This window comes from Camelina sativa, chromosome 5, assembly GCF_000633955.1.
Source record: "Camelina sativa cultivar DH55 chromosome 5, Cs, whole genome shotgun sequence".
In the NCBI taxonomy this organism is placed as follows: domain Eukaryota; kingdom Viridiplantae; phylum Streptophyta; class Magnoliopsida; order Brassicales; family Brassicaceae; genus Camelina; species Camelina sativa.
The window spans coordinates 8,926,049-8,940,950 of NC_025689.1; the positions used below are offsets into that span (position 1 = coordinate 8,926,049).

Sequence of the window (14,902 nt, forward strand, 5' to 3'; positions counted from 1 at the left end):
CTAGTCTCCCCTTTTCACACCAAAACAAAAAAAAATGAGATTTGGATTTTTTCTACAATACAATAAAATCATAACAAGTTCTCTAAAATCATCAAAATCAAATCATTTAAATTTTTAAAACATAGTATTGAATCCATTAATATTTGTGTCTTTCGAATATTGAAAAGGCTCTGCCCTAGACTGCAACAAACTTGAGCACATGGCTGAGGTTAGTAGATGAATGATTTGCCGCAGGAATATATATATTTATAATGATCTAACACAAAAACTATGATTCTTGAAAACTAAAGAAATGCAAAAGTGATCACATAGGTACTATGATTCTTGAAAACTCTGCTTTACTAATTAAAGTTGTAGATGTATGTAAGCAAGACATCAAAGAGTAATGAAATAAATAAATAGAAATAAAATTGGACACTAAAAAGAAACCGCAGGTTGATATACATTCTTATCAGATCCGTGGAACAATCCAGCGAAAGCGAATGCTGGGCGGCCTGTAAATTAGTCGAGGTGGACTCCATCTTATTTTGGTTGTTGCAAGATCAAAAACACCGGGACTACTTGGAAAGTTGGCCTGAGGCCAAACATCATCAGGAGCGAAATAGATGACTCCTCCACGAATCTCTTCTTTACCTGATGCTACTGCCAATGTGATCCCATCACCAAAAACCAATATCTCATTGCCCAGAGAATCTACTCGTTCCCATTCCTTGCCTTGTAGATTCATTTTAAAGATGTAGAACAAAATTTTCTCTTGGTACTCAAGGACTCCTTTTAAGCTCAGAATGATTAGAACATCTCCTGAAGTCGTGATCGCTAATCTCCTCTTCCAAATGTATTCCCACGGTTTCGGATCATAGTAAAACGGATGATTCAAATAAGGGTTTTCTTCGATGATCTCTACCGGGATATCACCAGAGTAATCAAGAATCTTGATGAGATGGTCAGAGGTATAAACACAGAGCTTTTGGTCCTTGTGAGCCATAGCTAAACACTCTGTTCCTTCAAGGCGCCACCAAGAATCATCTCCTTTCTTGTATGAGAACAAGTACTTATCATCGCAAATCAAGGAAACGACAAAATGTTTCGTTTTCTCATCAATCCACAAAACAGCCATCTCACGATCTAAGCAAGACCAAGACTGTTCGAGGAACCTAGCATCGTCTTTTCTTGGGAATCTCACTTCACCTGGGAGTGATAGTGACGGAAGATCGATTCTCTCGCAGGTAAACACGTTCAAGACGTAGAAATCGAGACTCGGATTCATCATCAGTATCCAATTACCGTAACTCGCAAGGCAACGGCTCTCGGATAATTTGTCTCCGAGACATCTTTTCCTGTAAATCTTTCCTTCTCGAAGATCGAACAGCTTACAAGAATTTGTGTCAGAAAACTTAGTGAACAGCTTCGTGGGCGGTTTCGAGACGGAAGATTCCCGGAAAAGTATCAGCCATGGATACCTATTCCATAATCCTGCCACGCATGATTTCGAAACAGAGTACCACTTTGAACAAACGGTTCTTGCTCGATGAAAATCTGAACAGCTTAAGCTTTCGATAATCAATTGCATGGCATCGGGACACATCTCCGACCAGTCGACGTCTCCTGGAGATGTCATCTCTTCTTCTCTCTGATTCTCTAACTCTTAAGGTTCCTTGTCTACCAAGTTAGGTTAAGCCTACCTTTTATCTATTCTAATAATTTTACTTTTCCTATTTCTTTTTTGGTAGTATAGTAATAATTTACTTTTTCTATTATTTTTTGGTAGTATAGTAAATAATTTACTCTTTTTTTTTTTTTTAATTGTGAAGCGGAATAAAATATTTTTATAATTGTATGTTGAGTGGGATTGGGATTTTAGTTTTGTAACAAAAATTAATAAATAAAATAGTCTAGCAAAAAAAACCATCGCCGAGTCTCCAAAAGACTGACCTACGCTTTACTGCTTTAGCCAATGTGATTGTACTTGTCGCAAGATTGATCACATCGCATTTCTTTTGACCTGGCCAAAGATCATCTTCAACAAAAAAAAAAGATGGAACCACCATTGATATATGTTCTTAGTGTGACTCCAGACCAAAGGTAACCATCTCATCTCATGTCAAGTGTTCTTAGTGCGACTCCAAGACCAAAGGTAACCATCTCATTTTTTCCAAGAGAATCTACTCTTTTCCGCTTCCCCCTACTCTCAAGATCCATCTTAAAGAATTCGAAACAAAACTTCCCTTTCTTGTACCATCCTAATTCCTAAATTCTGAATGGCCCATAACATCTCCACATTTTGTAATCACTTTCTCCCTCTTCGACGTACCTCTTTTAATTAACCAAACGTGAAGAGTACACTACAATTTTGAAAGTTTTAAGTTTTGAAATGCAATAATGATAGTTCGGTTCCATACACGCATTTGAGAGGGGATCAGTTATAAGATTTATATAAGAACTTTTCTCAACCAAAGATTCATTAAACCGCAATTCCCTAGAAACATTGTATTAATCCGCAAAATAAAGATAAACCATAAAAGCTTCATCCGCAAAATAAAGCTTACAACCATCACAATACTTGAACAAATCCAAAGAAAAAAAAAAAGTAGCCAAAACAAACAACTTGGCAAGTTGGCTCTGCTTCAGCTGCTGAATCCCTCTGAATCAAGACTTAGACCAAATGAGAAACCAATCTCTTAAAACAAAATCCTTTAAGCATATCCTGGAACAAACCAGAAACTCTTCTTGAACGAAACATCTAATGATTTAGGACTTGTGATTGTGCTTGTCGCAAGATCGAACACACCGAAATTAGGCAATTGTACTATATCAAAATAAAAACTAACTGGCCAAAGATCACCATCCCGTAAACAGATTGAATCACTCTTGATTCCCAAACCATTAATATCCTTGATTGGTGCTCTTACTGTGACCCCATGACCAAATATCAACATCTCACCACCAAGAGAATCTACCCTTTCCCATTTACAACTCCCCAAATTCATCTTATAGATGTAAAACAAACGTTTATCTTCTAACCCTTTCAAGCTCACGATCATCAAAACCTCTCCAGAGTTAGTAACCGCTACTCTCTGCTTCCAAATATGTTCCCCACGTTTGGAAACAGAGCGAAAGCTAAACATATGGTTACGATACGGATTCATTCCCACAATCTCCTCAGGCAAATCACCAGATAAATCAAAAATCTTGATGTAGTTATCAGCAGTATACACATAAAGCTTGTACTCCTTATCAAACACCATAGAAACACACTTTGCGCCTTGGAGATTAGACCATGAATCATCTCCTCTCTTGTATGTGAACAAGTAATGTTGTTTGACACTCCAAGCTACAACGTAATCCCCTGTTCTCTCATTTATCCAAAGACAAGCCTGTTTCTTGATAGAAACCATGTCCGTACGCTTGATGTAATGTTTCCACTCAACTTCTTGATCAACTCTCTCTTTCCCGAGAATCGATGACTCCATCGATGGGAGATTGATTCTCTCACGAGTGAACACGTTTACGAGATAAAACCCTAAACAAGAATCAACCATCAAGAACCAATTGCTACAGCTAGCAAGTACGTACCTTTCTGAAAAATCGGCTCCTGGATGTTGTATTTCGTGGGTTTGTTCTTCTCCGGGATCGAAAATTAAAGCAGAGCTCTCGTTGAAGACGACTCGCCATGGATACAGAGGTCGCTTACAAGTTGTGGAAACTGTGTACCAGTTTGAGCAAACGGTTCTCGCTCTGTGATAGTCCTTGTAGTGTAATCTTTCTAGTATCGATGGCAAAAGATCGTGACAAAGCTTTGACCAATCATAACAAGTTCTCGATCGCGACATTGTCGTCTCTTTCAGATCATTCCGAGACTCACACAAAACAGAGTATGTATCGACGACGATTAAATGGGTTTAGGGTTTCTGAACCAAAGGATTAATGGGCCTAAGCCCATATTAAACAACCAAAGCGCACGAACTAAAAACAATCGTTATTAGGTTACTTATATCACACGGTATCAAGTGAAATCACTTTTAAGCATGTTATTACAATCAAAATACTTGAAAAACCCAAATCAGAGACTAAGGAAGAGTTTCTAACTCAATCTTATGAAGACTAATTAGCATATCCTGGGACAAACCAGCAAATCTTGGAAGACAGATCTTCTAATCTTGTATGCCATGTGATTGTGCTTGTGGCAAGATCGAACACACCGCAACTTGGTTGTTGTCTCTTCATTGTGTTATCAAACAAATGGTCATCATCAAGGAAGCAGATTGAATCACTCTTGAGTCCTCCGCCACTAATATCTTTGTCCGGTGCTCTTATTGTGACCCCATGACCAAATATCAACATTTCATCTCCCAAGGACTTTACTCTTTCCCAATCACCAATCTGAAGATTCAGCTTGAAGATGCAAAACTTTCTATCATCTAACCCTTCTAAACTCAGAACGATTAGAACCTCTCCTTTTCTTGTGACCGCAAGTCTCAACTTATAGATCGTATCTACGAAGCGAAACGGATGACTAAGATAATGGTTCTCTTCCTTGGTTTCTTTAGGGATATCTCCAGAAAAATCAAGTATGTTGATGTAATGATCAAAAGTATACACATAGAGCTTGTTTTCTCTATAAGCCATGTCCTCACACTGTGTACATGTAATACTCCAGCCCTTGTCATCACCATCATCATCGTTTCCTATATTCTTGTATGAGACGATATAGAACTGTTTGATAGTCCAAGCAACGACGTAATCTCCAGTCCTCCCGTTTACCCACAGAATAGCTGTTTTCTCAAACCTAAAGTCGTTCCACGTCAAGAGAAACTTGGTGCCGTAGAGCTCAAGGAAGTATTCAAACTCTTCATTTCGTATGAACCTAAAAGGACGATCACCATGAAGCGATGATTCTAGTGAAGGAAGTTTGATCGCCTCGCGAGTAAACACGTTCAAAAGATAAAAATCTAGACATGGATCTACGATTAGTATCCAATTCCCATAACTAGCGAGACAATGGAATTTGGATAAGTCGATTCCAAGAAGATTTTTCGTGTAGATCTTGTCTTGTAATGGATCAAACAAGACAGAGTTATTACCTCGGAATACGATTCGCCATGGATACAGAGGACATGTCTGAGATACGGCATACCAGTTTGAGCAAACTGTTCTTGCTCGATGAAAATCTAAGCAACTTAAGCTTTCGAAGATCGGTCGCAAAAGATCAGGATAAAGCTTTGACCAACCATTGTCATCTCTAGACATTTTTCGTGTAGCATTTTCTGGAGGCGTGCGACTTATTACATTTTAGGGTTTTTTGTTTTTTCTCGTGTGAATAAAACGAATCACCAATTCGGATATTTCGGTCATATCCGAACAAACCAAACCAATACTAAAACAAGAAAAAAGTGATAAAAAGGATTTTATTAATAAAATAAATAAATAACCAATCTAAGCAACACAATGGAATCAAATTTGTAGCTGTAGTCCCACCATTCAAAACTATTGTAGACTAGGAAAAAACAACCTCACGGAACCATAATTTTGACAATTGAAATCGTTTTGGATCACCAACGATCGAGTAGGAACATGGCCACGATAAACATACTTGTTACTAGAGTAATAAGTCGAGTTTGGCTGGGTGCCAATAACTGCAGCTGGTATAGTCACACCAAGATCCATAATCCAAGACTCATCCACTAATGACACCATAGGTTCCCATCTTGTCCCTTGTAAACACATCCTAAAAAATTTGAAAATCTTCCTCATCCGACTCTCAACCATCAAAACATCTCCAGAGACAGTAACACCGATGATCCTCCGAACGGTCCTTTTTGCATAATTTGTAAAAGGAATTTTATAAACATTACCCGATTCCACTCTAGGGACTTTTTGAGAAAAAATACAAGATTCTGATTTGTTTTTGTCGACATAAAACGTATACCTTGTTGACTTTGTAGACAAGGTCAAGACATCCAGGGCTACTCTCATCACGACCTTCTCTTGTAGGTATCTCTCTCCAGAATTTAAATCCACTCTTGGTGAACATCATGTAGAAGAAACCTATCGACCAGACGACAAGGTACGTTTTGGTTTTCTCGTCCACCCATAAAACGGCTTTTGTCTGTTGTTTCTTGCGGTTATAAAACATTGATTGATATAAAACTAAATTTATTTAAATTTTATTAATTTTAATTATATTTTTTCGGGTACCCGGTAGTTCGGGTACTAATTGGATTCTGAAAATTGTAACCCAAACCGACCCGAACCCGGTACTATCCGAACCGAACCGAACCCAAAATAGTAAAATACCCGAATGGGTTCTATTTTCCATTACCCATTAACCCGAACTCGAACCCGAACGGGTAATACCCGAACCCAAACGGGTAACCCGAATGCCCAGCCCTACCTAGGCTAGTCTAGGCTTCTAGAAACGATGTATACAGTATACTATGCTACAAATCGATTTTAGATTACTCACACAGAGTTACTTTCAACAACTCATAAGCAGGGGTCCTCACAAGCATCATCAAGTCACATTAAGCGAAGAAGAGATGGAAAAAAGTTTTAGAAATTCGCAGGACTGTCATCGAGTTGCTTCTCATCTTCAATCTCAACCTCCAAAATCTCAGGGATCCTCTGTTTCATGTAGTTCCCAATTCGAGCTAGAACCATTGCACGTGTGTGCCAAAACTTGCCTCTTAAACTTATCTTCACGAATGGTCCGTCTAGTTCCACTAACTCTACTTGTCCTGTTATCCCAACCGATGAGTCAAACAGTTGTGCAAGCTGCCGTACGTAAACCAAAACATTATTCTCGATCAAAGATTCATAAATTGGGAACTATAAATAGGAAACAAAACTTTAGTTTAGTTCTATTAAAACCCGGAAAACAAAGTTTACTTCCTCTACAAGCAACAACAATGCTCTGTTTTTTTCCGAGCACGAAATAAACCAAACCAGAAAGGTTGGTGCAATCCGGTTAAATTGAATACCGGTTCTGAACCATACCAATCTAGAATTGGGCAAAACCGGTTAGAAAAAAAAAAGCGAGCTTACCTCGATGCGAGCTTCGGATAATACCAGATGGATATTATCCTCCGTCAAATCCAGTGGTGGAAGCGAAACTCCGCCGCCGGAAACTGCTTCCGCCGTCGTTAGTGTTCTTGCTCTTGATTTCTCCGTTAAGATCGTTCCTAAATACACAGGCTTTCTCGTTTTAACATTATTGAACCGTACAGCAAGTCCGATACTGTTAAACACTGAATTCACCGTTTTGTGTGGTGAAAAATCCGGCGGAGCCGTACGGTGGTTGATCGGAAGAGCCACCAGTCCCATGGCCACTCAGTACCGCAAAAAATCTGCCTAAACTAGTAAAGGACTTATGTGGTTTCTGATAATGTTGATGGTGACGTGGCGAAACCTCACCGTTCCTTTTCACTTCAGTCGAAATCTATAAATACATGGGCTTAAGGACTACGAAATAGTATGGGCTTCTCAGTAATTGTTAAAAAGCCCATAAGGTCATGCAATCATTTTACAGTTTTTAGTTTTTGATAAATTACATTTCTTTTTGTTTGGTCATCCCTCTCACACAAAGTCATACAGAACCGAGAAATAAAAGAATGGTGAAAAAGATCTCTACTAGATATCATTCCAAAAGAAAAGGGAAAAAAAAAGATCTCTACTATATAGATACAACAAATACAGTGTCATTGAATGATGATAAAGAGTATTTGACAAGTCACATGGTTACAAATGGCATAGTGGAAAAATGGGATTTGAGGTGACATGGACATGTGTGGGGTTGCATTATCCACCATATGTATCGTTTCACACGCTTGTGGGTCTTACAGAGAGACGTACGAATACGTATGTACGTGTATACATGAAACGTGTGAGTTCGTATATGTTTAATTGTTTTTGTATGTAAGTATATACATACGTACATTATATATTCGTCCGTCTTTCATCATCAATTCGTCTTGCTTCACACATGGTCATTCAAAGCCTTACACTGCGAATGACTTTGCGAATAAAAGAATGGAGCAAGGCAACCTAACAAGAATTTGTATTAAAAATTTAAAATAATGCACAATTCATGGTGGTATATATATATTAGATGCATCATGCATGTATGGATGATGGATCAACCATTAGATATTTTTCGAATACAATCAAAGAGAGAAATGCATATCCGTTTATTGATGATATAGCTATAATAATCGTTCTTTCCAAAGATAATATTTTATATGATGGATTATATATTGCATACTTAAGATTCGCGTTGATTACATACATCATATCTCAACAATTTATACAAGTTTTTCTTAAGTTTACTAGAAAACCACTACTTGTTTTTGTATATATGTCAATATGTGTACATATGAAGTGTAATAAGAAAAACAAGTGGGCGATGCGCTCATTAAAAAAATGTATAGATAATAATAAAACAATTAAAACCTTAACTTATTGACGCCTGTTGAGTCAAAGCTTGGCAGATCTAAATCTCCCAGAGCTTCTGAGCAACTTCGACTAAATATGTTCTAAGATAACTCCCAATAACTTGATTAGTCATATATATATTGCTTCTTCTAACTAACATTTAACATAAATTATTGTCAGTTTTAATATCATGGTTATTATTATTGTATTATATTCCTATTTAAATACAGCGCTGCGTAATCGTTGGACTGTTGTAGTGTAAACAAGTTTTGTTTAATGAGTTTTTATTGCTTGAGATTCGATAACATTTAAAGTGTTATCTTGGGATTGATGCTTAATTGTGACTAATTTTATCACTTTAATGCTTAAAACGTATGATTCCGTTACAAGTTATTACGTATAAGAGTTATTCTACAAAACAAATTTCTCAAAAATATAAAAAGAAAAATTCACTCGATCTTGTAAAAATACGACGCGTTTTTCTTTTTTAGGTTCACGAGAATAAAGACTCCGGCTGCTTCGACTTCTACATAAATGTTGCGGAGAGCCGGACTCATGTTAGCATCGAGTAATTTAATAAACTAACACTACACAACAACTATAAGGACATTTTGTATATTTGTTTACACAAAGTGTTAGTATTTATTAACTATAAGGACATTTTGTATTGTGTGCAAGATTTAACTGATTGCTAAAATCAGTTCCATGAGTTTCTTCGATCGAACGACGATCGATGACAAGTAATCACGGGTCGTATTAAAAGTCTTCTTTTGATAAGTATACGTTTTCATAGATATCTCATATCTCAACCGATATATATATATATATATATATATAATATAAATGTTTGTTGCTAAGATTTTTTAGGAAAAGCAAATGATTTTTCATCAAAATAGTATAATCCTAACTTGTCGAAGTGGCCAATTCAATTGAAAAGAAACATAATATTTTGATTTTATAATTCATTAAGTGAAAAAGAGAGGAGAAGAGTAAGGGAAGCGTGACCAAATGTAGCGTGGAGAGTAGCTAGCTTCCTAGTGCTTATCTTCTCATTTTTGCCTAACATTTTATAACGTCAAATATCACCTAACTGACTTTATTGGATATACATATAGCCATATAGTGGCTATGGACCAACTCACAAAAGAGGTAATCTAATGTCACATGACAATTAACAAAAGAAAATATTTTTTTGCGAGAAAACACAAATCCTTCATCCGTTTTGGACTAATATTTGTATATATACAATAATGTTGTTTATGAGTTAGATTTGTCGAAATTCTTTTTCGGAAGGATCACTACTAAATTGAAGTCTTCGATTGTCACAGTGATATATTAAGTCCACATGAAACATACTTACTTGGAAGATTCTTTGGACCTTTCTACCAATACATCCAAACTATTATGCAAATGTTAAAGTACCCACTTGGTTTTGTTAAATGTTTCATATTTCATTTTTAAATTTGCCGCCTTTACCAGTGGGGGAAATATCTAACAACTATGATGTAAAATGTTATTTACTTATACCAAAATGTTAATGAACAAAAAAGTATTTTTGGGGACCCCGGGGAGTAAAGGCCCTTTTCTGTTCTTATAATTTAATCATTGCGTGTCAAGCAACATGAACCTCATAATGTGTTTATATTATATTATTTAGTGTTTATCACGTTCTAAAGTTAGAATTAAAACAAACAAAAGCTTCATGTAATTTCATATTTAAGCATGGTTAGTGATCAGAGAAAATTGTAAAAAAAAAAAGAGAAGAAGTAAATATGTGTAGTTCAGTGCTTCCGTTGACAAAAGAAAAAGTTAAGTGATTCCACATCAGACGGTGATTATCTGATGATCTAGTCTCTTTCGTTGAACAGTTTCTACCCACGATCGTCCTGTTGGACCCCATATTCCCCGGTCACAATCATAGTGTCCTTAATAGTTAATATGGTAGCCTATCAAACAATTAATGGAGAATTTTCGAATTTAAAGCAAATATATTTGGGTCAATATATAGTTTTCATAAATATTTTAACATAAGGCAATGTTCTGAAATACCATTTCTTTACTGTGGAGTAGTCCTGGGCATTCAGGTTCCTTCGGGTTTTTGGATTACAGTACCAAAGGGTGAAGAGTCTCCCGAAGAGAGGATAGAGGCCAGAGGTATGGTAATAAAGGAATGGAAGGTAGATTGTGTCAGAATCAATATCGTGCTCACTGCAATCAAATGTAATAAATAAGTACATACTAATTTCACAATGATTGAAAACGGCGAAATAATCTGAAAAAACAGAGACAGTATTATTAATTTCAAGTTATAATAAATATTTTGGCCCGTGCTGTAGCACGGCTTACTACCTAGTCAAACAATTAATGGAGAATTTTCGAATTTAAAGCAAATATATTTGGGTCAATATATAGTTTTCATAAATATTTTAACACAAGGCAATGCCAGGTCTGAGGCCAGCGAGCTCAAGATCAGGAGCCAAAGCGGACCTGAAATACCATTTCTTTACTGTGGAGTAGTCCTGGGCATTCAGGTTCCTTCGGGTTTTTGGGTTTAGACATATAGAATCTGTTCGGGTTTTTTATATTTTTGGGTCGGGTTCGGATATTACCCATTCGGGTAATTCGAGTATATCCGAACTCAGTCAAGCCATGAACAAAAAAAAACTAACTTTTATTTTTTTATGAATTTTAGAAAACTTTTATATATATAAATATTTAACATTTCATTTTAGGACAGAAAAACTAAAATGCCAAAATGGTTATAGATGCACCCTTAAATGCTCAAGGTTATGGGTTCAAATCCCATAAAATTCATATTTTTACATTTAGTTCGGGTGGGCATTTAACACCCAAACCCCCTACTTCAGATCAAACTATTTTGGCAATGAATGTTTACAAGTTTTTAAGTGGTTTTTGAATTCTAGTTTTTAGTTTTTAGATTTTAGATTTTGGTTAATGGTTTTTAGATTCTGTGTTAAAAATTTATTTAAAAAAAAACACAGAAAAAAAATTCAAGTCATGCTTAAAAATGAAAACTAGTAAATTAGATTTCCTAAAAATTAGGGAATCCATATTTTATTGGTTTTTGGTAATTTTCAAAGAAAAACCAAAATCTATGTTTTACTAATTTTTCATTTCCTAAAATTTCATTCGAAAAACGAATAAAACCTGGATTTTTAGGAAATCTAATTTTCCTAAAAATTTGCATCCTGCAGCTGATTTTGGTTTTCTTTGAAAACTACTAAAAATCTAATAAAACCTAGACTAGATAATAACCCGCGCTGGTAGCGCGGGAATTTTTTTTTGTTTTTTTGTTATTTGTTAATATTATGTTTATGTTGTATCATTCATTTACATGTTATATAATATAGTACTATATGGATTCATATTAAACTACTAATAGGTAGGCCTAGAAACTACTATCGATACCCTTATTGGACCCGTTTTTCGGTTTGTATCTGTCCCGAAAAAAGGTACCCGCAGCTTTAGGGTCGAGTGAAGGGTATAATAATTATATTATCCGTGAATAATGATCGAGTATCGGATATTAATTTAATTTTTGAGTGTCTCGTTACCCGTCTCATTACCCGTTTTATTACCCGACTCATAATACACGTTAATATTTTGTGGAATAATGTTACCAGCGTGAAAAAATATTTATGTATATTTGAATTTGTTTGTTACAAAATAATAGTAGAAAATTTATTAATTCTATACATTTTATAAAATTATATATTTAATTTATTTAAGGTCATACTCTGATTTTGACCCGTAGTTGGTACTACTATTTTGGTTTGGTGGTAAAGCCAAAAAAATCCAACAAAACATGTATTGACCTATGATTTGGTATTACAAATTGATGTGATCGTGTTTAGAGATCTTAATATACCAAATTTACAAATTGAAGTTATTGGTATAACATGTTGTATATTAATTTTATAGGTGAAAATTACAATTAGGTTATGTATATTATCAATATTATACACTTAGTATTGTTTATATAGTGAATATTGTGTATAAACAATTAAGTTTTAGCCAATTAAATAGTTTGTTATTATTTCCTAAGATTTATGAAACAATAAATAGAGTTTTGTTATTTTGTAAACAAATCTAAACTTTTTTTTTGTTAGTTATTAGAATAATTAAAATATAATAGCATTTTCGTAATATGTCACATCAGAACTGGTTAAATTTTTAACAACGTAGCTTAAATAAGTATATAGATATTTCTTAAAAATATAAACAATGATGTATCCTAATTTTAATATATATTTGTTATTATTAAATGATTTAGATATATAAATATTTAATCTTAGTTTTATAAATAATTTAAGTTTTATAATTTTCTAAATAGTTTGTTATTGTTTCCTAAAATTTCTGAAACAATAAATAGAATATGTTTAATTATTTTATTACATAATTTCGAAATAATTTTATTATTATTTTATTAAATAATTTCGAAATTATTTGATTAATGATTTCTTGTAATCTAATAAATTAATAATTACTATTTTTTTGGATAATCATTTTCATGTACAACAAATTAATATTAAAATTCTGTTGTTATATTTTGTATTAAAATATACTGGCATTTTGTGTAATATTTTATATGAAGTAGGGTTATTTGTTTAAAGGGTTGATTAAATAAGTATATAGATTCCCTAACTATTCTCACGTTGCAGTTAATTAAAGAGATAAAAATTTCTTATTAAATTTTTATGTGTGATGAATCAGCTGCTGGATGATATTATTATGATACAAAAATCCAAAGGTGCAATTCTACGTAAAAATGTATTTTGTTTTGGAATCTATGAAAAATGTAGATATTTTTTTTTTCTTTTTGTTAACTCAAAGAGTAAATCCCCAGACCTATGGAGGGGTCTGAGACTAATCTCTCTGGGGAACGGCATCCCATAGGTAGGGTCCCCCGGTTATGCAAATGGGCCGTAAGCAATGGACCCATACCTATGTGGCCAATGGGACAAAGCTGAGCAATTTTTGCGTTTGGGGAGAATCGATCCCTGACCTAGATCAACAGAGCGACTCTTCCACCAAGGCTACAATCACTAGCACACCACCTCGTGGTTAAAAAAACAAAAAAAAAAACAAAAAAAAAAAAGTAGATATTGAGGGAATACTTTAATGTTTTTCAAAAAAGAAAAGACAAGTTGATCGTATTAACTAAAGAGATAGAATATGTATATAGTGAGTTCATGGACGGATCAAACCAATATATGCACGAGTTAAACTGTAACCATGACGACTAATCATGGTTATGGATTTTACCATGAGCTTCAATTGCACGAGCTCCTTCCTCTTCTATATCTCAAATGGAAGAGTGTGTGCCTATCTTTTTAGGAAATACTTCAAGAAAGCCCCTCTAAAAGTAGGCATATGGATTTTACAACTAATCAAGGATTTTGCTGTCTCTCCTCTTCGATTGTGTCTTTTGGTAGGCATAGTAATGGCAATTGAAGCTTTGTATAACACAACACCTTCTCCAAGTGTCCTTTCAGGTTCTTGGTTTTCAAGACTCTCGTCTTGTCCAGCGTGTGACCACCCTTTCCAGGGATTTTTGGTGCACGTACGGAATCCAAACACCGCGTTCGTTCTTTTGCAACGTCTGCGGCAATGGTTATCATGGTGGTTGACTATGTGGCAGTGGTCGGTCATCTTTCACCATGAGCGGTCTCATTGTGTGCGGCAACTCTCTACCCTTAGGACTTGTCGTCCTCTTTATGTATCTTGTCACTTCTATGGTTTCAAGTCAAGCTTTAAAGCTTGTTTTATGTTCTTTTTAAAATCGTTATTTATAGTTTATTTTATCTTCCTGTAAAAAAAAAAAAAAACCATGACGTTTTTTTTGTTCTTTTACATATCCACATGAGACGTGACACATAGAGAGGTTGGTGCGTTTGTGATGAAAACAGTGGGGATTCGCCAAATTGGGGATAGAAAATTTAGCACTAGAAGTTGATAGATTGGCTTTCAATTCTGAACATTTGGCTAATGACCTAAAGCAGAAAGAATGTTTTTTTCACTGACTTTGTGAATGTAGATTTTTGTTTCAAAATAAACTATAGCAGAAATTTCGAAAATACGCATTAGACTTTCAAAAAAAAGTTAAGACTATTATAATATTGGTTCTAGACTTTAGAGAGGAAAAGAAATAAATATGACTATTTGGAGTTAGAGATTTTATTTAAAACTTTTAGGGCTGTTAAAATATAAAATAAAAAGTGTTTGCAAAAAACTGAAATTTTGATAATTCAAAACAAAGTTAAGAACTTTACATTTTTAACGGCTCATATACGCAATGACCCTTACATTTTATATATATTATTAATTTTATATAATTATGATCTATTATCCGGTCTAAATAATCAGAACCTAGGCTGTCTCAATCGGTAAATCTCCAAAAGCAATTCCTGATTTTGCCGTGAAATAAAAATTCTCTAACTTTTTCCCCCTTGGC

At 34.7% G+C, this 14,902-nt stretch overlaps 4 protein-coding genes across 4 annotated transcripts; all 4 read right to left on the minus strand.

Annotated features, from left to right (window-relative positions):
* Positions 452–1,618, minus strand: LOC104789035 (putative F-box protein At2g33200). Its single transcript, XM_010514787.1, has one exon. The coding sequence runs from the start codon at positions 1,616–1,618 to the stop codon at positions 452–454; it is 1,167 nt and encodes a 388-aa protein (XP_010513089.1).
* LOC104786258 (putative F-box protein At2g33200) lies at positions 2,502–3,847 on the minus strand. The gene has a single exon (XM_010511617.2). The coding sequence runs from the start codon at positions 3,828–3,830 to the stop codon at positions 2,694–2,696; it is 1,137 nt and encodes a 378-aa protein (XP_010509919.2). The 5' UTR covers positions 3,831–3,847; the 3' UTR covers positions 2,502–2,693.
* On the minus strand, positions 4,102–5,247 carry LOC104789036 (putative F-box protein At2g33190). Its single transcript, XM_010514788.1, has one exon. The coding sequence runs from the start codon at positions 5,245–5,247 to the stop codon at positions 4,102–4,104; it is 1,146 nt and encodes a 381-aa protein (XP_010513090.1).
* Positions 6,434–7,400, minus strand: LOC104786259. Its single transcript, XM_010511618.1, has 2 exons — positions 7,042–7,400; positions 6,434–6,771 (listed from the first exon to the last, which is right to left on the minus strand). Exons 1-2 carry the CDS (start codon positions 7,318–7,320, stop codon positions 6,550–6,552), a joined length of 501 nt encoding a protein of 166 aa, XP_010509920.1. The 5' UTR covers positions 7,321–7,400; the 3' UTR covers positions 6,434–6,549.